This window comes from Miniopterus schreibersii (assembly GCF_964146895.1).
Source record: "Miniopterus schreibersii genome assembly, chromosome: 1".
Lineage (NCBI taxonomy): Eukaryota > Metazoa > Chordata > Mammalia > Chiroptera > Miniopteridae > Miniopterus > Miniopterus schreibersii.
Genome location: NC_138101.1, coordinates 124,286,927 through 124,310,116, shown reverse-complemented (window position 1 = coordinate 124,310,116; position 23,190 = coordinate 124,286,927). Strand labels below are relative to the sequence as shown.

General features: G+C 37.9%; 1 protein-coding gene across 2 annotated transcripts in view; it reads left to right on the top strand.

Annotated features, from left to right (window-relative positions):
* The window catches only part of PRORP (protein only RNase P catalytic subunit), a 147,006-nt gene that overhangs the window by 45,499 nt on the left and 78,317 nt on the right, over positions 1–23,190 (top strand). Inside the window, exon 5 of one of the 2 annotated variants that reach the window (XM_081146327.1) lies at positions 1,707–1,814. The exons of the other annotated variant lie outside the window; for it this stretch is intronic. Within the exon in view, the coding sequence (XP_081002453.1) occupies positions 1,707–1,814 (108 nt within the window). The remainder of the gene's footprint in view (positions 1–1,706; positions 1,815–23,190) is intronic. 2 annotated transcript variants of the gene reach the window in all.

Below are 23,190 nucleotides of genomic sequence, written 5' to 3'. Positions count from 1 at the left end.
AGCATTCTGTCTCTCACTTTTTAGCTCTCTGGCAGCCTTGAACTCTGTCTTCTGATTTCTGAAACCAGTAAGTCTGCATCTTTCTGTTTGATTTCTTTCTGCCCCTGCCAACCATTGCTGACTCTGGCAGAAAGCCATGTACAGACAAATTTCACCTTGTGCTGTGTCCTTCTTTTCTGGTTTTCTATGGGTAGATAAACTATCCCAAATGTAGTAGCATAAAACAAAAACATTTATTAATTACTATTATTATTCTCTCTCATGGTTCTAGGGCTTGACTGGACTATTGGATGATTCTTGCTTGGATATCCTACTGTTGTAATCAAATGGGGGCTGAGGTCACTCCTCCTCACTCTCACAGGCCTGATAATTGCTCCTGGCTATTTCCTGGGACTCACTTGAACTGTCAGGTGGAACACCTATATGTGGCATCTACTTAGGCTTTTTCATGAAGGCTAGGTTCCAAGAGCAAGAATCCTGAGGAGAGCCAGATGGAAGCTATATAGCCTTTTATTACCTAGCCCCAGAAGTCAGATCGCACCACTTCTGCCATTTTCCTGTCATTGAGCCAGTCACAAAGATGAGCTCATATTCACATGCAGAGAATTAGACTCCACTTTTTTTTTTAATATGTCTTTATTGACTTCAGAGAGAGGAAGAGAGGGGGAGAGAGCTAGAAACATCAGTGATGAGAGAGTCATTGATTGGCTGCCTCCTGCACACCCCGTACTGGGGATGGAGACCACAACCTGGGCATGTCCCCTGACCAGGAATTGAACCTCGATCTCCTGGATCATAGGTCGATGCTCAACCGCTGAGCCACGCCTGCTGCGCTAGGATCCACCTTTTGAGTGGGGAGGAATGTCAGAGAATTTTCAGACCTGTTTTGAAAGCACCAGATCTTTTTTCAAATGTGTTTCCTCCAATTCCTGCCTGCTTTTGGTCATTCTCTAGTTCCTTTAAATAGTTGTTTTTTATATAGAATTTATGTTACTATCTGGTAGTCCATCATTACCAGAAATGAAACTCCCTCTCCTCCATTTCTTTCCTCCATAGCACGCATCACACTTAACATTTAATATAATTTACTTACTTATTTGGTTTATTTTGTGTCTCCTCCCACTAAAATGCAAGTTCCTTTAAGTTAGGGTTTTTTGTCTCTTTGGTAACTGCTAGGCACATGTAGGTAGATGCTTAGCAAGTATTTGTTGAATGAATGGATGAATCTTCAACTCTTCAAAACAGCCATAAGTAAAAGCCTCTTGATGACAAAAGAGGAGCTACAAATTATAGAGCCTTGTTCTTTAACACAGTTGCACTGGTAGACTGGCATATCTGAGGTTTACTTCCCCTAGGCTTACAGAACAGGAGGACATAGAGATTTCATATTTCATTCTCATCATGACTGTCATGTGTGTCAGTGTAGCAGACTAGATAGCTGGTTACAGATTAAATGAAATAGCATGGGAAAGTACTTTGTGAAGTGTGAAGCACTGTGAGATTATAAGGTGTGTCAGATAAGTATATGCAGTTGTCTCTGTTTGGCTGGCTTTTTCAGATTTCATTTTAAAAGTATCTTTGTGTTTGTGTATTTTTAAAAGATGAATATTTTGAATTACCAAACCAATAATAAAAGTCATAGCATTATGTTTATAATAAAGTCCTTAGTACGTTCCTTATTGTTTTATCTGATTTTTTTTTTTTAGGAACTTAAGAGATTTCAGAACTTTGTGAAACACTCTCCTCCTTTTGATATTGTCATTGATGGGCTCAATGTTGCCAAAATGTTTCCTAAAGCTCGTGAGTCTCAAGTTGTAAGTACAAGTTTTATTTTGTTATTCCAGATCTCTAGAAAATATTTTTTGTACCCATTTTTTATCTTCCTTGGATCTCATAGCTCCCCATTTTTCCTTCCTCTAAAAATAAAGCTCTTAATGGTGCCATAGCGACCAGCTGTTCATCTAAGATTCATTGTTTTCATCTCTGGAAAGTAAGTGGCAAGAATGAGAGATTAAAAAGTCCATGTAATAAAGGGCCAGTTCATCCCTTTTTGTAACCCTTACCTGACTTTCTTCTAGTTCTCTACTTTCTCTTTGGAGTTACTCTTATTTCCCTGTGGGTCACATCCCTCTATTTGAAAATTATCAGCATACACTATCAAGAGATATTAATCATTTGCCCAGCCGGGCATGGCTCAGCGGTTGAGCTTCGACCTAGGATCCAAGTGATCAGGGTTCGATTCCCCGTAAGGGCACATGCCCAGGTTGTGGGCTCGATCAATGACTCTCTCATCATTGATGTTTCTCTCTCTCTCCCTCTCTTTCCCTCTCTCTGAAATTAATAAAGATATACTTAAAAAAAAAGATATTAATCATTCATTACATTTGTGTTTTTTCCCAAATATAATATGTTTGTAAATTAACCTAAGCAGGTTTTATGATAAGGTAATCATTTGTTCAATCAATTTATAAATGTCATAGTAGTTTCTAATAGGAATATAATGATTTTTATAGCAGTAGTAAGCAGTTATTTTACTCCTCACTTTACAGTTTAGAAAATTAGAAAATTGAGGCTAATTTTGTACAGTAAATCCTTAAAAAGCAGTCATAACATCAAAATTAGATTGTAGAGAGCTCCAAGGTTTCAGGCTTGTGGCTCTTATCGCTGGCAATCTGTGGCCATTCATCTGTAGTTAAACTCTGTTATTTCCTAAAAATTGCTGCCAACTTAAAAGCTGTTTCTCAGAGATTCTACTAGTCCAATTTTGCCATTTATACTCAGAAAAGTTTACAAGTACTAACAAAGGTTGATTTACAGAAATTTCTTTGAATGCCTTTTCTTTATGTTTATGCCTACCTTTTTAGGCTGGGTATGCATTTTTTAGTCCTTATTTTTTAAAAAACAAAGCAAATGGAAAATATTTTTGTCTCTTAGGTACGTAAAGGGGCCTTTGAGACAGTAATATTGACAAAGGCAAAGCCTAAAAAAGGAAACATGAAATTATTACTAATGCTTGCTAGAGCTCAGAATCAGAAGGACTAATTCTAAAAAGTTCCTCATCTAATCTAGTCTGCTAAATTGACATACAATAGTCATGATGAAAATGAAATGTCAAAATCTCTATGTCCCATTCTGTAAACCAAGGAGAATTAGAAAGTGTCTTATTTGTTTGACTTTCAGCTTCACACAAAGCACAAAAAATTGGCTTGCCAGAAATATATAGCCTTAATTGAGCTGGCTTTTTGGGGAAAAGTAAAATGTTGAAGGTGATGTTTTGGACACATCCCTTGGCATTATAGACAGAAAATATACACATTTAAAAAGATTCTAGCAGTTCTTTTGGCAAAGAACAAAATATCAACCAGGGAAATCATAGGCATCTACCACTACTTTTAGCTTTTACTCTTAAAAGAATTTTATACTGCCTCTGGCCTGTGTGGCTCAGTTGGTTGAGCATCGCCCATGTACTAAAAGGTCGCCAGTTCGGTTTCCAGTCAGGGCACATACCCAAGTTGTGGGTTCTTCCCAGTAGGGAGGCAGCCAATTAATGTTCCTCCCTGTCCCTCCTTCTCTCTCTAAAAATCAATTTTAAAACATGTTTTTTAAAAAAATTTATGCTGGCAACAGTTTATGTGACAAGTACATAAGTGTTATTACCCAACTCTTTAGAACACCACTATCTTGTGGCAATGTACTATTATATTAGGGAAACCTTAACTCAGACTCGGGTCAGAGATGCCACCTGAGTAAGGAAGGAGGAAAGAAATTTCCTTCTGAAGTTTTTCTCAAATCTTTGAAGCTAGATATTTGTAAAAATTATTAACAATAATATTAAATAGTAACAATAATAAAGGCAAATCATATTTCCCATAGACTCCTTTTTAAAAAATTTCTTGGATAAATCTAAGGCCCTTTGTGGTTTGGTTTCATTCTTTAACAGTTTCTAGGTTAGCAGTAGTAGCTTCCCACTTTTTTTGTTAATCTTTTAAGTACCATTTTCATTTAGAAGTTTAGAATGGGGATTCTGGAGCCAAAAGACCCTTTGAATTCCAATGCTGGCTCTGCTACTTAATAGCTTTCATAGTTTTGAGCAAGTTACCCACTTTGTGCCTTAGTTTCCCAGTCTGTAAAAAGGAGATTATAATAGTACCTATCTTATAAAGATGTTAAGAAGAGTAAATGAGTTAATGTATGTAAGCTTGGCACATAGTAAGTACTTAATAAGCCTAACTATTATTGTGATTACTATTCAAATGTACTTCCCAAATGGAACCATAAACCTTGCTTTCAATAGACCCTTATTTGGCAGTTTAAGATTTTTTTCTGTCATGTCATTTGTGTCAATAGAGTTAAAAGAAAGTGCAAAGCTCTGCCTTAGTATTAGACTCAAAATAAGTCAATATCATCAAAAACTTAAGAAAAAGTTTAAATATGATAATTCAAGAAATTTTATTTTCTTCTAGTTATAAAAATAATGCATGATTGCTGATTATAAAGTTATTGGTTGTAAAAGTAATACAAGGAATTGTAGAAAATTTCAGAAAATCATGTATAATTCTACCATTCAGCAGTAATCGCTGTCAATATTTTATTTATTTCCTTGCAATATATATATTTTTTTACCTAGTTGAGCTCCAAATGTGTAGTTATATATCTGCATTTTAACTTATAGTTTTTGAAAACTATAAAGTGAAATTACAAAAGGAGTATTTCTTTTATATTTGAGATGGGAAGCACCTTCGAAACATACATAAAATCCAAGCTCCCTACTGGGAAGAACAGAGAAATTTTGTAGGCTGTAAAAAATACTATAAGCACTGTTAAAAGACAACAACCAACTGGAAAATTTTTTTACAACACACATAACAAAGGGCTAATTTCTTGACTGTACCAAAGACTCTCACAAACCTATAAGAAAAAGATGAACCTTGTGGTAGAAAAGTGGTTTAACCTTAATCATATTTACAGGTATGCAAATTAAAATATTTATGTTCCAGATTGGCAGAGATTTAAGAATTGCTATTATCTAGTATTTTGAATGGTTTGAAGAGGTAGGAAGGAGAGCATTAGTACAATATTTTTGGTGGGTGATTTGGCAGTAACTTTGAATGCCTAAAATGTTAAAATTCTACTTGTAGGAACTGATATACTCACATTAGTACATTAAGTTATATATCCAAATATGTTAGTTATAGCATTATTTGTAAGAAGAAAACTCTATTCAACCTAAATATCTATCAATTCAGGATCTGATATATATTGAGACATCCATTTAAAATGCCCGGCCGGGCGTGGCTCAGCGGTTGAGCGTCGACCTTGGATCCAGGCAATCGGGGTTCGATTCCCGGTGAGGGCACATGCCCAGTTGCAGGCTTGATCAATGACTCTCTCATCATTGATGTTTCTGTCTCTCTCTCTCCCTCTCCTTTCCTCTCTCTGAAATCAATAAAGATATATTTTAAAAAGTAAATAAATAAAATAAAATGAAAGAAGTCGATCTATATGTGCTGATGTAGAACAAAAACTAAAATAAGTGTAAGAAGCAAGTTGAAGAACAGCAATGTTACTATGGCCCCACTTGTGTGAAAAACAAAACAAAGGATTACCAATATGTAAATGTTTGTTAGATAATTTTGTATATGTCTAGAAAATTTCTAGAAATTATACACATGTAAGAACTTAACAATCGTTAACTTCAGGAGTTGGGGGTAGAAGACAGGGTGGGGCAAAAGTAGGTTTACAGTTGCTCATATGGAAAATACTACAATAATTAATACATAATAATACAAGAATAAACTATTTCATGTACTCACAACTATAAACCTACTTTTGCCTCACCCTGTATAAGAGAATGAGAGAATTTCAGTTTTTCAGTTTTAAATTTTCTTTTACAATAAATATATATTTCTTTAAGAAACAAATCTACATCACAAAAAGAAAAAAGTAAAGGACATTCTTGGTAAATATTCTGAAATAAATATAATACTCTGTATCTTAGGGATGTACCACAATTTTTAAATAATTTCTCTGTCCGTGGGCCTGTTTGATTGTTTTTCATTTTTCACTATGGTAAATAATGCTGGAAAGAAGATTTGTGTGAATGTTTCAGATGATTTCTTTAAAATAGATTTCCAGAAATAGAACTCTTGAGTTAAAGGGTATGGATATTTGCAAAGGTCTCACTACATGTTGCCAAATTGCTTACCCAAGTGATTGTAGCCATTTATACTCCTACCAACAGTGTATAAAAGTGCCCAAATAGAACACATTTCTTTAAGATTTCTTATTACATGATTGCTTCAACTAGTTACATTTATGCCATGAATCTGCTAAGTGAAAAGAGCTGGGCAGTTTTTGTGCCCCATTTTTTAAGTCAGACATTTTAAAAAATTGTAAACCAAGTTAAAATAGTCCAGAAAGGAAATATTCATGACTGTCGTATTGTCCTCTTAGTCTTTCTCTTAGTACAATTGCCCGTAAATGTACATAAAGGAAAGATTAGAAATCCTAATTCTGTGTCTTGAGTGTTTACATGTTTGTGTGAAGAAGTTTCCAGATTTCCAGATATACAGGTCATTTTTGTTCTTCCCATGAATTCTGCATAATATGTTAGAAATTCTTTTTGGTCCTTTCTCATTAATGGTTCATTGTATACCCAGCATAGTTCTCTGTAAGTTGGTAAATGGAAAAGACTATTTTTACAGTCATTATCTTGGGAGTAGCACATCGTAGGGGTGATAGAGATCAAGGAGCTAAAAATAAGTTCTGGTTGTGAATATACTAAAAACCAATGAATTGTACACCTTAAAAGTGACTATTACAGTTTATGAATTAGACCTCAATAAAAGAAAAATAAAAGTAATGTAGACACTAAAGAACTGAGATATGACTTTGTCAAGACACTAAATTATGCCAAAAATGAAATCTAGCCAGGGACTTTACCATCTCCAAAATTCCATTTTGCAATAAAAAGAAATGAAGTACTGATTTATGCTACAATATAGATGAACTTCGAAAACATGCTATACATTGTAGGGGTGATAGAGCCTACATCATAGGGGTGCTAGAGATTAAGGAGCTAAAAATAAGTTCTGGCTGTGAATTTATTTTACTTTCTCAGTTTTCATATGCATGTTTATTTATTTATAGATAGATATTGATAATTTTTTTAATCTAGAGTATGTCTTACAGTTGATGTCAGCAGAAACTTGCCAGCCACCATGTAGAGCTGAGACTTATTGGTGGTTGTCATTGCCCGGGTGTGGGCAAATTTAACTGTATACTGCATATATCTGCTTATCTACCTGTCACCTAAGTTGAGTTAGTTGTACTGGCAGGTCCACACACTGTTTAATTTTAACCTTAATCTTAACTTTAAAATTTTGCTGAAGGTTTTCTAACAGTTCAGTAAAAGGTAGCAATGATTGACACATTTCTCAGACTGAGGTACAGAATTTTAAAGCAAGGGGAAGTTGTTATAACTGATTTTTTTCATTTTGAAAAGCTATCACTCAGGCTGCAAACTTCTGTATGCCGAAAGCTTCCCATAGACATTCAAGTTGATTAATTTATAGAATGGTATAATTCATTGAAAGGAAAAACAATAATCAATGTGTAATACAGGCAAAGCCCCAGTATTCTTCAGTCTGCCATTGCTCTTGGTCCTAAAAGTGATACAAAAGTAAAGATGAAGAACACAGATTCTAAGGAGAGTGGTATGTAACATGTCACCATGAGGCTGTATAGGGCTGCTATGGCCAAAGGTGATTCAGAAGATCTTTTAACTCAGATACGAAGGTTTATATTTAAATGTTACTTGTGATTCTGAAAAAAGAATATTGTATGGACTGTATGGATTGATATATGATTTTGTTGGTTGCTGAAAAAGAATAATTTTTTTGCTTTTGCTTAAAAGTTATTACCAAATCAGTGGTCAATCTTCTGATTTCTGGTGTTAATACAATTACAGTATATACTAAATGGAATTTTGGAAATGGTAAAGTCCCTGGCTAGATTTCACTTTTGGCATAATTTGGTGTCTTGACAAAGTCATATCTCAGTTCTTTAGTGTGTAAATTACTTTTATTTTTCTTTTATTGAGGTCTAATTCATAAACTGTAATAGTCACTTTTAAGGTGTACAATTCATTGTTTTTAAGTATATTGGCAACGTTTTTCAGCTGGAATTTATCTAATTCCAGAACATTTTCATTCCTCCCAAAGTAACCCCAAACTCAGTAGTCATTCACAATTCCTTCTTCCCCTTAGTTTTTGGCAACCACTGATCTTTCTGTCTTTATGGATTTGTGTGTTCTAGACATTTCATATTTTCACTTAGCATGTTTTCAAAGTTCATCTATGTTGTAGCATAAATCAGTACTTCATTTCTTTTTATTGCTGAATAATATTTTATTATATGGATATACCACATTTTATTATTATATTATTTTTTAAAATATGTTTTTATTGATTTCAGAGAGAGGAAAGGAGAGGGGAGAGAGAGAGAAACATCAATTGGCTGCCCCCTCCACACCCCCTATTGGGGATTGAGCCCGAAACCTGGGCATGTGCCCTGACTGGGAATTGAACCATAATCTCCAAGTTCATGGGTCAGTGCTCAACCACTGAGCAACACCATCTGGGCTACCACATTTTATTTATCCATTCATTAGTTTGTGGACGTTTGGACATTGGGCTTATTTCTACTTTTTGGTTCTTAAGAATAATGTGAACATCTAATATAAAAGTTTTTGTATTGACGTGTTTTCAATTCTCTTGCGTAATACCTAGGAGTAGAATTACTAGGTCATATGGTAACTCTCGGTTAAACCTTTAGAGGAGCTGTCAACCTGTAGAGGAGGGACATTAAGCATCTTTTTGTGTGCTTATTGGCCATTTGTATATCTTCTTTGGAGAAATGTCTGTTAAAATCTTATGCCCACTTTTTATAGGGTAATTATCTTTTTATTGTTGAGTTATAATTTTTTATATATTCTGAATAATAGACCTCTATCATATATATGACTTGGAAGTATTTTCTCCCATTTAGATTGTCTTTTCAGTTTCTTGATGGTATCCTTTGAAGCACAAAAGTTTAAGTTTTTATGAAGTCCAAGTTATCTGCTTTTTTCTTTTGTTGCCTGTTGTTAGTGTCATATTTAAATAATTATTACCTAATCTAAGGTCATGAAGATTTATGCCTGTTTTCTTCTAAGAGTTTTAGTTCCTACGTTTATAGAATCTGCATTTTTAAAGAAACAATCTTGGGTATAATAATTTATAGTATAGTGAGATTCAGATGGGGCTAGCCTTGGTCCTTTCTAATTCATTTGTTTAATCTTTTGTAAATCTGGGCAAAATAAAACTTGCTGCTTGCTCCGTAGATGTTTTCAAGTTTAAAGTGTATCCTGCTTTAAAAAATATTTATTTCATTTCACAGTTCCAGAAGAAGAAAGGTCTGGTTTGTAGTTATATTTTTAAGAAGTAACTGGCAGATTCATTATTCAGCCTCCACTTCAAGAAGGACAAAGCATCTTAACAGGGAATACAATGTAGATTTCAGTTGCTGTTTGATGAGCACATATTCTGTTCTAGAAACAGTTTTAAAGTGTGAGGATATGACTATAAGCCAATAATGGCAATGCTAGGAACATGGTTGACTGATGGTTACATTATCTAAACATGAGGTTCATAATACAGTGTACATCTTGTTATCTATTAACAGTGATTCTTGTGTTTGTGTATGACTCTTAAAAATTTATTTGGCATGTTAGAATGGAGAATATTTACCCAAAATATTTGGATAAGAATTTTTTAAAAAGTAACTATTTCAAAAACGATTTTGTAACATTCAGTTCTCCAGAATATATTGTAATTTTAGAGAAACAATGACTAAATTATAAAAAGTATTAGGTATAAACCCTTGTATGTAAGCTCTTGAGTCAGCCTTTTTGTAGCTTAGATTAACATACCTAACTTGTTCCTGCCTCAAGATCTTTGTTCTTGCTCTTCCTTCAGCCTTTAATGTTCCTTCTTCAAATTGCTGGATCATTATCAGCACCTCAAGTATCTTGCCTGATTTTTCTAAAGTAACCCTACTCTGCTCACCTACTCTCTGCCTGTATTTTCAGTTACATCAACCTTATTTACTTCTGTGTGGATTAAATATGGCCTCAGATTCTTTGCAGTTTCTCTCATCAGGACATGGAGTCTATTTTCCCATCCCTTGAATCTAGGTTTGCTTTATGACTTGCTTTGACCAGTGAGATGTAGTAGAAGTAATATTGTGAGACTTCCAAGCAAGGGCTTAAGAGGCCATGCAGCTATGCTGTCACTCTCTAGGAACTACCTAACCTTGTGAATAAACCCAGGCTAGTCTCCTTGAGGATGAGATGCCATATGAAGGGGGTGAGGGATGGGGAGAGAGAGAGGGTGGTGGGGTGGGGGGGAAGAGGCTTGCAGTCATCCCAACAAAGACTTCCGACATGTAAGGTCATTCAGGACCAGGCAGCCTCCAGGCAGCCTGCCAACTGATTGTGGATACATGAATGAGCCTAGCCAGTGCCATGTGGAACAGAATAACTGTCCAACTGAGTCCAACCCATAGTACTGTGAGAAAATAAGTGGTTATTTTAACCCAAATTCTTAAGTTTTGGGGTGGTTTATTACACAGCAATATGATTTAATTTTTTCATAACACTTGGTATCTATAATTACCTCTCCATTTCTTCATCTTCTTTATCTGTCTCCTATTGTAAATGCCCTGAAATTGAAGATCTTATGTGTCTTGCTCACTGTTACATCCTCAGCATTGGGAAAAGGGCCTTGAACATAGTAAGCGCTCACTACATACTTAGTGAAAGAATGAACAGATGTATGTACAGTAAATTATAACCTCTTAGAAATAACATCTGCTTTACAGGGTTAACTCTGAAAGACTAGACTTCTTGAGTTTTACTCTTATTTCACTTACTAACTGTGAGACCTAGACTAAGTTACTGAACTTCCAGGTGCCCTAAGTAAAGATTAAATGGGATAATCCTTGACAATCACTTACTCCGGTACCTGGCACATAGTTCAATAAATTTAAAAGGAAAAAGACAACAACCTGGCAACCTTCTGAGTGCATTTAGTTGTCAATGGTCTTTACTTTGTAGAAGTAAAAGCATGGTAGTTTTTTATGATGTGTTTAGTCTCCTAATTTAAATAACTGACAGTTTATTCTTTTAGTTTTTTTAATTTGGGGGGGTCTTCATTATTTTTGAACTGATGCTTAGAATCTAAAGTTGAGTCTTTAAATAAAGGACAAGTTCTCTGCAAAATAAATAAGAAATACATCAACAGTATAGAGAAAATAAAAGACTGATTATGTTAGGATAAGGCTAGGTTATGCTGCAGTAATAAACACAAAATTTTAGTGGCTTAAAATAACAAATTATTTAGTGTTCATGCTACATGTCCATTTTTGGTCATCTCTGTCATCATCTCCCTCATTCTAGGACCCAGAATAACTTTCTGAAATATTGCCAGTCACTGTGACAAAGGGAAAAGGGAAAGTGATGAAGCACATACTGACACATAAAGCGGTTCAGATACGATACCCATCACTTCTGCTCATCCTTTGTTAGCAGCTAACGCAAGTTACATAGCTACACCTGAGCTTACCAGGATAGGGAACGCAATTCTGTGTTCCTGAAAGAAAGAGAATTCATATATTTGAACAGTCCTAATGACTGCCACACTGAGATTGGTAATGTCTTGTTTGTTACATTGATGTTATGCAAAGAGCTGAGGTCTGAGAAAACTTCAGTGTATTTCTTGCCAGTTCCAAAGAAATAACCTGGAGGACTGGCTGTGAAAGACATGGGTTTATTAAGATTTACATGGACATGGCGGGGCAGGGCGAGGGGAGTGGTGGCACTGCTGGTGAAGTCTCTGCAACACAGGCTTTTTTGTTACAGGGTAATATAGAGTACAGAAACCAAAGCAAACAGGGCATGCAGGGTGGACATGCTCATGCACAACCTGTGTAAGATCAAAATGCAAGCTGTTAACAATCACAGCTCACATCCAAGAATGGTTTCTGTTTGGCTATTTCTTGACCGAGGAGCTCGCCAGGCTCCCAAGGTCCCACAGCACTTGTACAGATAGCCTTTATTATATTTCTACAGGGTGGGAGGGGGAGTTGGAACTTGAGAAGGGACCCATGTTCTCACATACTACACAATTGGTCACATCTAGCCCAGGAGCAGAAATTAGTTTCATCGTGACAGTGCAAACTATCTTTGCCTGGGTTCGTTTTTCAATGTCAAATTCCTTCACTGCAGTTTTATGTGGAAAGAGCTGATGCTTTGTTGATCATTTTTTCTAAAATAATCAAGTAGGAATTCTAAAGTCTTTGTGACTTATACTTTACACAAACTTTCACTTTAAGATGGGTTTTTCTTTTGAACCACCAAGTCATCATTAATAACTGGTGATGTGAAATTGCCATGCGGGGACAGGGATAACACACTAACCTTTCACCTAGAAAACAAAAGGGTATAATGTGGAAAGCTATTTATCCTGCATCTTCTCATTATCTCTCCCTACCTCTCCCTCCTCCTTACTCTCACCCCACTCTACACATGACCTGATTTAGTCCTAATGTTTTTGTTCCTTGTTCCTTTTGCAGTTTACATTTTGGATTTTCAGTTGTTCATAAGTTCATCTTGTAGAGGGTGTATAGGGGAAAAAGTGCATCATTTTAGTTAATTTTGCTGGCTGTTCAAAACTCTGCTTTTTTTTGTAAATAACTGAGAATTGGTTAAAATGGTTTCACAGAATGAAAACTTACAATATAATTTAAAAGAATTATGGCCAGACATTAGCACTGACTGCTTTCATTCTTATAGCATGCTTGGGCCATTGAATAGAAAGTAGTTTGGTGGAAACACTGCAGAATTTGTTTATTTTTATTTTTATTTTTTTACCATTTTAAACATTTTATTTTATTTTTATTGTTGAAAATATTACAGATGTCCCTTTTTCTCCCCAGTGACCCCTTCCACCCCCCTCCCCAGTCCCTCTCCACACTATTGTCTGTGACCTTGGGTTATGTATATATGCCTATAAATTCTTTGGTTAATCTCTCCTCATCCACCCACCCACCCCCACCTTCCCTCTGAGATTTGTCAGTCTGATCCGTGCTTCCATGTCACTGAATCTTCTGTTCATCAGTTTATTAAATTCTTTAGATTCCACATATAAGTGAGATCATGTGATGTTTTTCTTTCTCTGCCTGGCTTATTTCACTTAGCATAATATTCTCCAGGTCCATCCATACTGTCCCAAAGGGTACAAGATCCTTTTTCTTTACACCTGCATAGTATTCCGTGGTGTAAATGTCCCACAGCTTTTTTATCCACTCTTCTACTTATGGGGCACTTGGACTGTTTCCAGATCTTAGCTATTGCAAATTGTATTGCTGTGAACATAGGGGTGCATATATTCTTTCTGATGAATGTTTCAGGATTCTTAGGATACATTCCTAGAAGTAGGATCACTGAGTAAAAAGGCAGTTCCATTTTTAATTTCTTGAGGAACCTCCATACTGTTTTCCATAGTGGCTGCACCAGTCTCCATTCCCACCAGAAGTGTACCAGGGTTCCCCTTACTCCACACCCTCGCCAGCACTTGTCATTTGTTGATTTGTTGGTGGTAGCCATTCTGACAGGTGTGAAGTGATACCTCATTGTGGTTTAAATTTACATCTCTTTGATGATTAGTAACTTTGAGCATTTTTTTCATGTATCTCTTGGCCATCTGTATGCCCACTTTGGAGAAGTGTCTCTTTACGTCCTTTGCCCATTTTAATTTTTTTTAATTTTAAAAAAAATATATCTTTATTGATTTCAGAGAGAGGAAGGGAGAGGGAAAGAGAGATAGAAACATCAGTGATGAGAGAGTCATTGATTGGCTGCAGCCCAAAACCCGGGCATGTGCCCTGACTGGGAATCGAACCCGGATCACCTGGATCGTAGGTCGACTCTCAACCGCTGAGCCATGCCCGACCAGGTTGCCCATTTTTAAATTGGATTGTCTGTCTTCCTCTTGTAGGGTTGTATTAGTTCTTTGTACACCTTGGAAATTAGCCCCTTATCAGATGCATCCTTGGCAAATATGTTCTCCCCTACCCTGGGGTTCCTTTGTATTTTGAGGATGATTTCTTTTGCTGTGCATAAGCTTTTTAGTTTGATGTAGTCCCATATGTTTATTTTTTCTTTTGTTTCTCTTGCTCTAGGGGATGTATCAGTGAAAATTCCACTACATGAGATATCTGTGACATTACTGCCTGTGTTTTCTTCTATGATTTTTATGGTTTCACTACATACATTTAAGTCCTTTATCCATTTTGAATTTATTTTTGTATATGGAGTAAGTTAGTGATCTAGTTTCTTTTATTTGCATGTACTGGTCCAATTTTCCCAACACCATTTATTGAAGAGACTGTCTTTACACATTGTATGCTCTTGCCTCCTTTGTCAAATATTAACTGACCATAATTGCCTGGGTCTATTTCTGGGGTTTTTGTTCTGTTCCATTGATCTAGATGTCTGTTTTTGTACCAGTACCAGGCTATTTTGATTACAATGGCTTTGTACTACATTTTGATATCTGTTAAAGTGATCCCTCCCACTCTGTTCTTCTTTCTCAAGATGGCTGCAGCTATCTGGGTTCTTTTTTGGTTCCATATAAATTTTTGGAATATTTGTTCTAGCTCTGTGAAATATGCTGTTGGTATTTTAACAGGAATTGCATTGAATCTATAAATTGCTTTGGGTAGTATGAACATTTTAATGATATTCATTCTTCCAATCCATGAACATGGTATATTCTTCCACTTGTTTACATCTTCCTCTATTTCTTTTTTCAGTGTCCTGTAGTTTTCTGAGTACACATCTTTTGTATCCTTGGTTAAGTTTATTCCTAGGTATCTCATATTTTTAGTTGCCATGGTAAATGGTATGGTTTTTTTATTTCTCTTTCTGAGAGTTCATTATTGGTGTATAAAAATGCCATTGATTTTCAGATGTTAATTTTGTATCCAGCTACCTTGCTGAATTCATTTATCAAATCTAGTAGTACTTTGGTTGGGTCTTTAGGGTTTTCTATGTACAATATCATGTCATCTGCAAATAATGACAGTTTTACTTCCTCTTTTCCAATTTGGATACCTTTTATGTTTTCTTCCTGTCTGATGGCTGTGGCAAGGACTTCCAGTACTATGTTGAATAAGAGTGGTGAAAGTGGACAACCTTGTCTTGTTCCTGTTTTTAAGGGAAATGGTTTTAGTTTTTGACCATTGAGTATGATGTTGGCTATAGGTTTGTTGTATATGGCCTTTATTCTGTTGAGGTATGATCCTTATATTCCCATTTTGCTGAGAGTTTTTATCAAAAATATGCTGGATTTTGTCAAGTGCTTTTTCTGCATCTATTGATATGATCATATGATTTTCGTCCTTCATTTTGTTTATGTGATGTATCACATTTATTGATTTGCGAATGTTGTACCAGCCTTGCATTCTGGGAATAAGTCTCAGTTGGTCGTGGAATGTATTTTTAATGTATTGCTGGATCCCGTTTGCTAGTATTTTGTTGAGGATTTTAGCATCTTTGTTCATCAGGGATATTAGCCTGTAATTTTCTTTCTTTGTAGTGTCCTTATCTGGTTTTGGGATTAGGATGAAGCTAGACTCATAAAAAGAGTTTGGGAGTTTTCCCTCCTCTTGAGTTTTCTGGCATAGTTGAGGAGAACAGGTATTAATTCTCCTTTGAATGTTTGGTGAAACTCGCCTTTAAATCCATCTGTTCCAGTACTTTTGTTTGCTGGGAGATTTTTTATCACTGTTTCAATTTCATTAGTTGTTATCAGATTTTCTCACTATTCCTGATCAGCTTTGAGACATTGTATGCTTCTAGGAATTTGTCCATTTCACCCATGTTGCTCAGTTTGTTGGCATATACTTGCTCATAGTATTTTCTTATGATCCTTTGTATTTCTGTTTGGTCAGTTGTTATATTACTTCTTTCATTTCTGATTTTATTTATTTAGGTCCTCTCTCTTTGTTTCTTGGTGTGTCTGTCTAAAGGTTCATCAATCTTACTTAGCTTTTCAAAAACCAGCTCTTGGTTTCATGGACCTTTTGTATTGCATTTTAGTCTCTATGTCATTAATTTCTGCTGTGATCTTTATTATTTACTTTTTTTCTACTTCCTCGGGGCTTTTCTTGCTTTTCTCGTTCTAGTTCTTTTAGTTGTTGTGTTAGATGGTTTAGTGGAGCTTTTTCTTGTTTCTTGAGGTAAGCTTGTAGTGCTACAAACTTTCCTCTCAGGACTGCTTTCACTGTGTCCCATAGATTTTGGGTAGTTGTCTGTTCATTTTTGTTTTTTTCCAGGAAGTGTTTGATTTCCTTCTTGATATCATTAGTAACCCATTCATTGTTTAATAACATGCTATTTAGCCTCCATGTGTTCGAATATTTTTGAGTTTTTTTTATAGTGGTTGATTTCTAGTTTCATGGCATTGTGATCCGAGAAGATGCTTGATATGATTTCAAACTTGTAGAGACTTGCTTTGTGCCCTATCATGTGGTCTGTTTTTGAGAATGTTTCATTTTCACTTGAGAAGAATGTGTATTCTGCTGCTTTGGGATGAAGTGTTCTGTAAATGTCAGTTAAATTCATTACATCTAGTGTGTCATTTAAGGTCTTGAGGATTTGTCCAATGATGACAGTGGGGTGTTAAAGTCCCCCACTATGATTGTGTTGCTGTCAATCTCCCCCTTAAAGCCCACCCAAAATTTTTTATATATTTAGGTGCTCCTATATTGGGTGCATAAATATTTATAAGGGTTATTTCCTCCTGTTGGATTGACCCCTTTAGTATTATGTAGTGACCATCTTTGTCTCTTGTTATGGTCTTTATTTTGAAGTTTATTTTGTCAGAAATAAGTATTGCTACTCCAGATTCTTTTCATTTCCATTTGCATGGAATATTTTTTCCCATCCCTTCACTTTCAGTCTTTGTGAATCTTTTGCTCTCGGGTGGGTCTCTTATAGACAGAATATGTTTGGATCCTGTTTTCTTATCCATTCAGCTACCCTATGTCTTTTGATTGGAGCATTTATTCCGTTTACATTTAAGGTTACTATTGATATATACTTACTTAAAGCCATTTTCCCCGTTTATGCCAGTGTACCCTTCTCTCAATATTTCTTCTTCTTAGAGCAGTCTTTTTAGCATTTCTTGCAATGCTTGTTTGGTGATATTGAACTTCTTTAGCCTTCTTTTGTCTGGAAAGCTCTTTATTTCACCTTCGATTTTATTTTATATCTTTATTGATTTCAGAGAGAGGAAGAGAGGGAGAGAGAGAGCTAGAAACATCAATGATGAGAGTCATTGATCGGTTGCCTCCTGCACGCCCCCTGCTGGGGATTGAGCTCGAAACCCAGGCATGTGCCCTGACCGGGAATCGAACCGCCATTTCCTGGATCCTAGGCCGACTCTCAACCTCTGAGCCACGCTCAGCTGGGCCACCTTCAATTTTAAATGATAGCCTTGCTGGATAAAGCAGTCTTGGTTGCAGATTCTTGCTTTTCTTTTACTTTTATTTTTATTTATTTTTTAATTTATCTTTATTGTTGAGAGTATTACAGGTGTCCCATTTTCCCCCCCATTTGACCCCCTCCATTTCGCTCCCACCCCCTCCCCAGGCCTTCACCCTGTTATTAACTGTGTCCATGGGTTATACATATATGCATATAACTTCTTTGGTTAATCTCTTCCCACTCTCCACGCCCTTCCCTCTTTCCTCTGAAATATGATTGTCTGTTCCATGCGTCAGTGTCTCTGGATCTATTTAGTTCATCAGATTCTTTTGTTCATTAGCTGCTTCTTAAAGAAGACTCTTCAACTTTTCCTGTAGTGCTGGTCTGGTGGTGATGAACTCCTTTAGCTTTTTCTTATCTGTCAAGCTCTTTATTTGACCTTCAATTCTAAATGATAGCTTTGCTGGGTAGAGCAATCTTGGTTGTAGTTCCAGTCATATGGGTGCTCCCTTGTAGGTAACTAATTGCTTTTCTCTTGCTGCTTTTAAGATTCTCTCTTTGTCTTTAACCTTTGGCATTTTAATTATGATGTGTCTTGGTGTGGGCCTCTTTGGGTTCCTCTTGTTTGGGTTCCTCTGTGCTTCCTAGATTTGTAAATCTGTTTCTTTCTCCAGGTAGGGGAAGTTTTCTGTAATTATTTTTTCAAATAGGTTTTCCATTTCTTGCTTTCTTTCTTCCCCTTCTGGCACCCCAATAATAAGAAAGTTGGGCCTCTTGAAGTTGTCCCAGAGGCTCCTTATACTGTTTTCATATTTCTGGATTCTTCTTTCTTTTTGCTCTTCTGGTTGGGTGTTTTGTTTCCTCCTGTTCCAAATTGCTGATTTGATTCTCAGCGTCCTCTACTCTGCTGTTGATTCCCTGTAAATTATTCTTCATTTCAGTTCGTGTAGCCTTCATTTCAAATTGGTACTTTATTATGTTATCGATTTTCTCAGTTATTTCCCTAACAGTCTGCTTAAACATCCTTACAAACAAAATTCTGAACTCTCTATCTGTTAGTTTGCTTGGATCTATTTCATTTAGTTCCTCTTCTAGAGATTTCTTCTGTTCTTTCCTTTGTGACATGTTTCTTTGCCTCCACATTTTGGCTGCTTCCAGGTGTTTGTTTCTATGTATTAGGTAGAGCTGCTATGTCACCTGGAATTTGCAGAGTGCCTTTATGTAGTAGGTGTCCTGTAGGGTCCAGTGGCTCAGCCTCCCCAGTCACCTGAGCTGGGCCTTCTAGGTGTTCCCCTGTGTGAGCTGTGTGCATTGTCCTATTGTAGTTGAGCCTTGGTTGCTGTTGGGGTCCCTGGGAGGAATTGACCCCCAGGCCAATCAGCTGTGAGGACCAGCTGCAACTACAGACAAAGAGCTGCTGTGCTGGAGATACCCCTATGGAGCAGGATTTACTTCAGTGGAGCTTTGGTGTTCACCAGGTGTGCCCCTTGAGTGTCACTGGTGGATGTGGTAGGCTTGTAATCCAGTGTGGTCGAGTCTGACCACCAGGTGCACTGTCTCTGGGGCCTCCGGGGAGGTGGAAAGTCAGCCTTTGCCAGTTCCTTGCCCAGGGCCACCCAGCATGAGCTACACAGCAAACTATAGTTGGCTGCTACTTGTGCTGGGCTTGGTGTTTTCCAGGAGAGGCCAAGGTATGGGCCAGTGCAGGCTGCCAGTAGTGCCAGGCCTGGGGCCACTTTCCAACTGTATGGGGCCCACTGCTGCTTGTTTGAGAGATTTTAGGAAAGTCCTAAGCATGAGGCTAGAGAGGCCACTTGCACAGAAAAGCCACTGGAAATGACTTGGATGAGCTTGAAGGTAGGGAGGGGCAAGGCCAAAGGTGTGAGTCAGGTGCTGGAGATTCAAATATGGCGCCTGCCTGCCTGCTGTGTGCAGGGAGGACTTGCCAAATGAGCAATGACCTCTGCCAGCTCTTCTGCCTGGGAAAAAGCCGCCCCTCCACCTCTCGCCCCAATTTCAGGCAGGTTAGCTCCTCCCCAAATGTCCCAGGTTCCTTTCAAGCTGCTCCCCAGCACTGGGGCTCAGAGGAAGTGCATCTGAGTGAGTTTGTGCCCCAGCCCTTTAAGAGGAAAGCTTGGGACTCCTGCAGCCTCTGCTACCCTCAGCCACAGTCCCCGCTGTGTTCACTGCCCAGAGTTGTGGGGACGTCTCTTCCTGGCCTTGGAGCACTGGGCTGGGGCCTGCTGTGGGGCTGGGACCCCTCGCTCCTCCGGGAAACCTCCACCACCGAGATGTCCCTCCCATGTTTTAGCCGTGGCACCAGATGTGTGCCCGTGGCCAAATCGCCAATTCAGTCCCGATCCGCCTGCATCTCTGCCCCTCCTACTGGTCTCAATGCTTCTTCAGTTCCCTGGTTGTAGGGCTTTTCTGTTTAGCCAGATTTCGGGAGGTTCTGAGTGATGGTTGTTCTGTATTTTAGTTGTAATTTTAATGTGGTTGTGGGAGGCAGCTGGTGCAGCTGTTACCTACTCTGCCGTCTTGTTTCTCCCTAGATTCTTGCTTTTCATTACTTTGAGAACTTCATGTCACTCCTTTATGGCCTGAAGTGTTTCTGTTGAGAAATATGCTGTCAACTTTATGGGGGTTCCCTTGTAGATCGCTGCTTGTCTCTCTCTTGCAGCCCTTAATAGTCTCTCTTGTCCTTAACATTTGCCATTTTACTTATGATGTGTCTTGGATTGGGTCTCTTTGGGTTCCTTTTGTTTGGAACCCTCTGTGCTTCCTGAACTTGTGTGGTTTCTCCCTCTCCACCTTAGGGAAGTTTTCTTTCATTATTTCCTCCACCAAGTTCTCTATCCCTTGCTCACTTTCCTCCCACTCTGGGTCCCGTAAGATGCGAATGTTTTTGTCTCATGTTGTCCCAAAGCTCCCTTAGACTGTCCTCATGCTTTTTATGTACTTTTTCCTTTTCATGCTCTGTTTGAGTAGTTTTTTCTGTCTTATCTTCTAAGTCACTTATTCTATCCTCTGCTTCATAGAGCTGCCTTCAATTCTTTCCAGCATATTCTTTTTTTTTTTTTTTAGTATATCTTTATTGATTTCAGAGAGAGGAAAGGAGAGGGAGAGAGAGAGATAGAAACATCAATGATGAGAGAGTCATTGATCGAGCCCACAACCTGGGCATGTGCCCTGACCGGGAATTGAACCCCAGTCGCCTGGATCCCAGGTCGACACTCAACCGCTGAGCCACACCTGGCCGGGCTCCAGCATATTCTTGATATCAAATATAGTATTCTTCATCTCTGCCTGGTTCTTAATTATGATATCTACCTGTTTTTTCATGTTTTCTCTAAGTTCCTGGACCTTTCCATTAAGTGTCTTATTGTTCTCATTAATTTCCTTGAGTATCTTTATAACCATTGCTCTGAACTCCATTTCTGATAGCTTGCTTAACTCCATCTCAACAAGGTCTTTTTCTGGCAGTTTTTCTTTTTTTTAGTTTGGGGGTTGTTTGTCTCCCCATTTTGGTGACTCTTAGTGTTTGTACCTGTATTTTAGATATATTTGCTGTCTCCCAGTCTTGTGGGGTGGGATTTTGTAGTGTATTCAGTGGGACCCACAAGTGTGTTTTCCTTATACTTCTGAGCGATTTGCTCTAGGCATGTCACTTTTATGGCTGTCCCTTTTGTGGGTTCTTTGGGTTCTCCTGTTGTGATTGGGTCTAGATTGTTGTCGACCCATTCTTGGGAGGACTCTTCTCTCAAATTGTCTAACTTTGTGGCTCAGTCCCAACCACGTTGTGTGATCTGTTGTATGTGTGCTGGCATGGCAAAACAGTACACAACCAAACTGCCAGGAAACAAGCAGTATCTTACAAAATATCCTGGCAATCACAGTGAAAACATCCCAAGTGAAGGTGGAATTGGGAGAGTGAAGTGAGAACACAAATGCTATGAGAAAAAAAAAGAAAGAGAAAATAAAATAGAAGGATATTATTGCTAATAGTAATGAAAAATAAAAATTAATAAAATGTAAAAAATAGAGACGCTACTGGGAGATAAAAGGGGCAGAGAAAAGTTTCTGAAAGAAGGGTGAGCAAAAAATTAAGGGTAGAGCATAGGAATAGGAAAATAGTTGAAAAATAAAAATACAATAAAGAGTCAAACAAGCAAGCAAGACAGGAAGACCGAAGGGAGAAAAATAAAAGAATAAAAGAAATAAAAGTTATGCCAATGAAACAAGAAGAGAGGGAGATAAAGCAAGGGCAGGTGAGGGTGTCCAATAAGAGATTTATTATAGAAACAGTAAAGAAAAGCAGTAAACTTATTGGTTATAATGATAATATCCCAGCAATTAAGCAGAGAATATCAAGAAAATCTTGATAATAAAACAAGCAAACAGAAAAAACACGAAACAAAAGAAAGCACATAAAACATGCAAAGCAAAACAAAATTTTTTTTAAAAATTAATTTAAAAATTTTAAAAAGTTTTTAAACAAAAATTTTTTTCTCTTTTTTTTCTAAATAAAAAGAAAAAAGTGAACCACATGAGTTTTGTCTGGGCAGCTTATGTTGTCTGAGGCTCACTGTTCTGTATGTTGATTTTGGTTCTCCTAGGAGGTACTTGTGTATCAGCCAGTGTCAGGAGCTGTCTAGGTTTCGCTCTTGTGTCCTTAGGTAGTTGGCTGATCTGAGGCTCTCTGGGGACCACCTCCACTTATCAGCTATTTTGCCTTCCCCTTGTGGTTGCCTGGTCTTACTCCAGAGTCTTCTGAAGAGTCTTTAGGGTGCAGGCCGGCTAATGTAGCTTGGGATATTGCTCCCCTTACTTAGAGGTTTTGGTGTCAGGCACACACTATGGGGAAGTTAGTCTTTGCTTCAAAGCCAGCTCCCCAGTCTCTACCCTATCCTCCATTTCTAGTTCCCCATACAGTGGCTTGCTGCAGTTTCACATTGTCTTCAGTCTGTTGCCTTTTCCGTATGGGCAGTTTCAGCAGCCTGGGCTCAGTGGGTTCAATTAAAAAAAAAATTCTAGTGAGCACTTTGCTTGCCCAGCCCCCAGAAAGGGTTTTAAGCTTCTCCTCCAGTTCCCAAACAATAGTCCCTGAGAGTCTTATTCTTGTATTGTCATCCTGTGAGCTGATCTCTGTTTCCCCTCAGGACTGTGCCCTGCGGGGGATATCTGGGCCTTCAGTGAGCTGAACCCAGCCCCTTTCCTGTTGGGGGTGGTACTCCTAACCTGCAGAAGAGGTGGACGTACTCCACCTCTCCTTTCCCAGATTTGGTTGGCTGATTGCATGGGGCTCTTATTTCAAACTCTCCTCTATACAGACACAAATCCCAGCTTTCCCTGTTCTCTCTCCCCAATGCAAGCCAGGAAGGTGGCCGCCTGGTCAGCGATCAAAAACTCGAAAATGCATAAAGCAACACACAGGAAGAGAACCTGCCCTAAGAGGTCCTGTCGCTCTCGAGCCTTGGTACCGAGCAGGAGGGGTCACAGAGTCAGCCCCTCGCAGCTCCTCTGCACAGCTGATCTCATTAAAGCTGGGGCAGCTCCTTGCGCACTATTCTGGTTCCCCTCAGAGCTGGTCAGAAATCTCT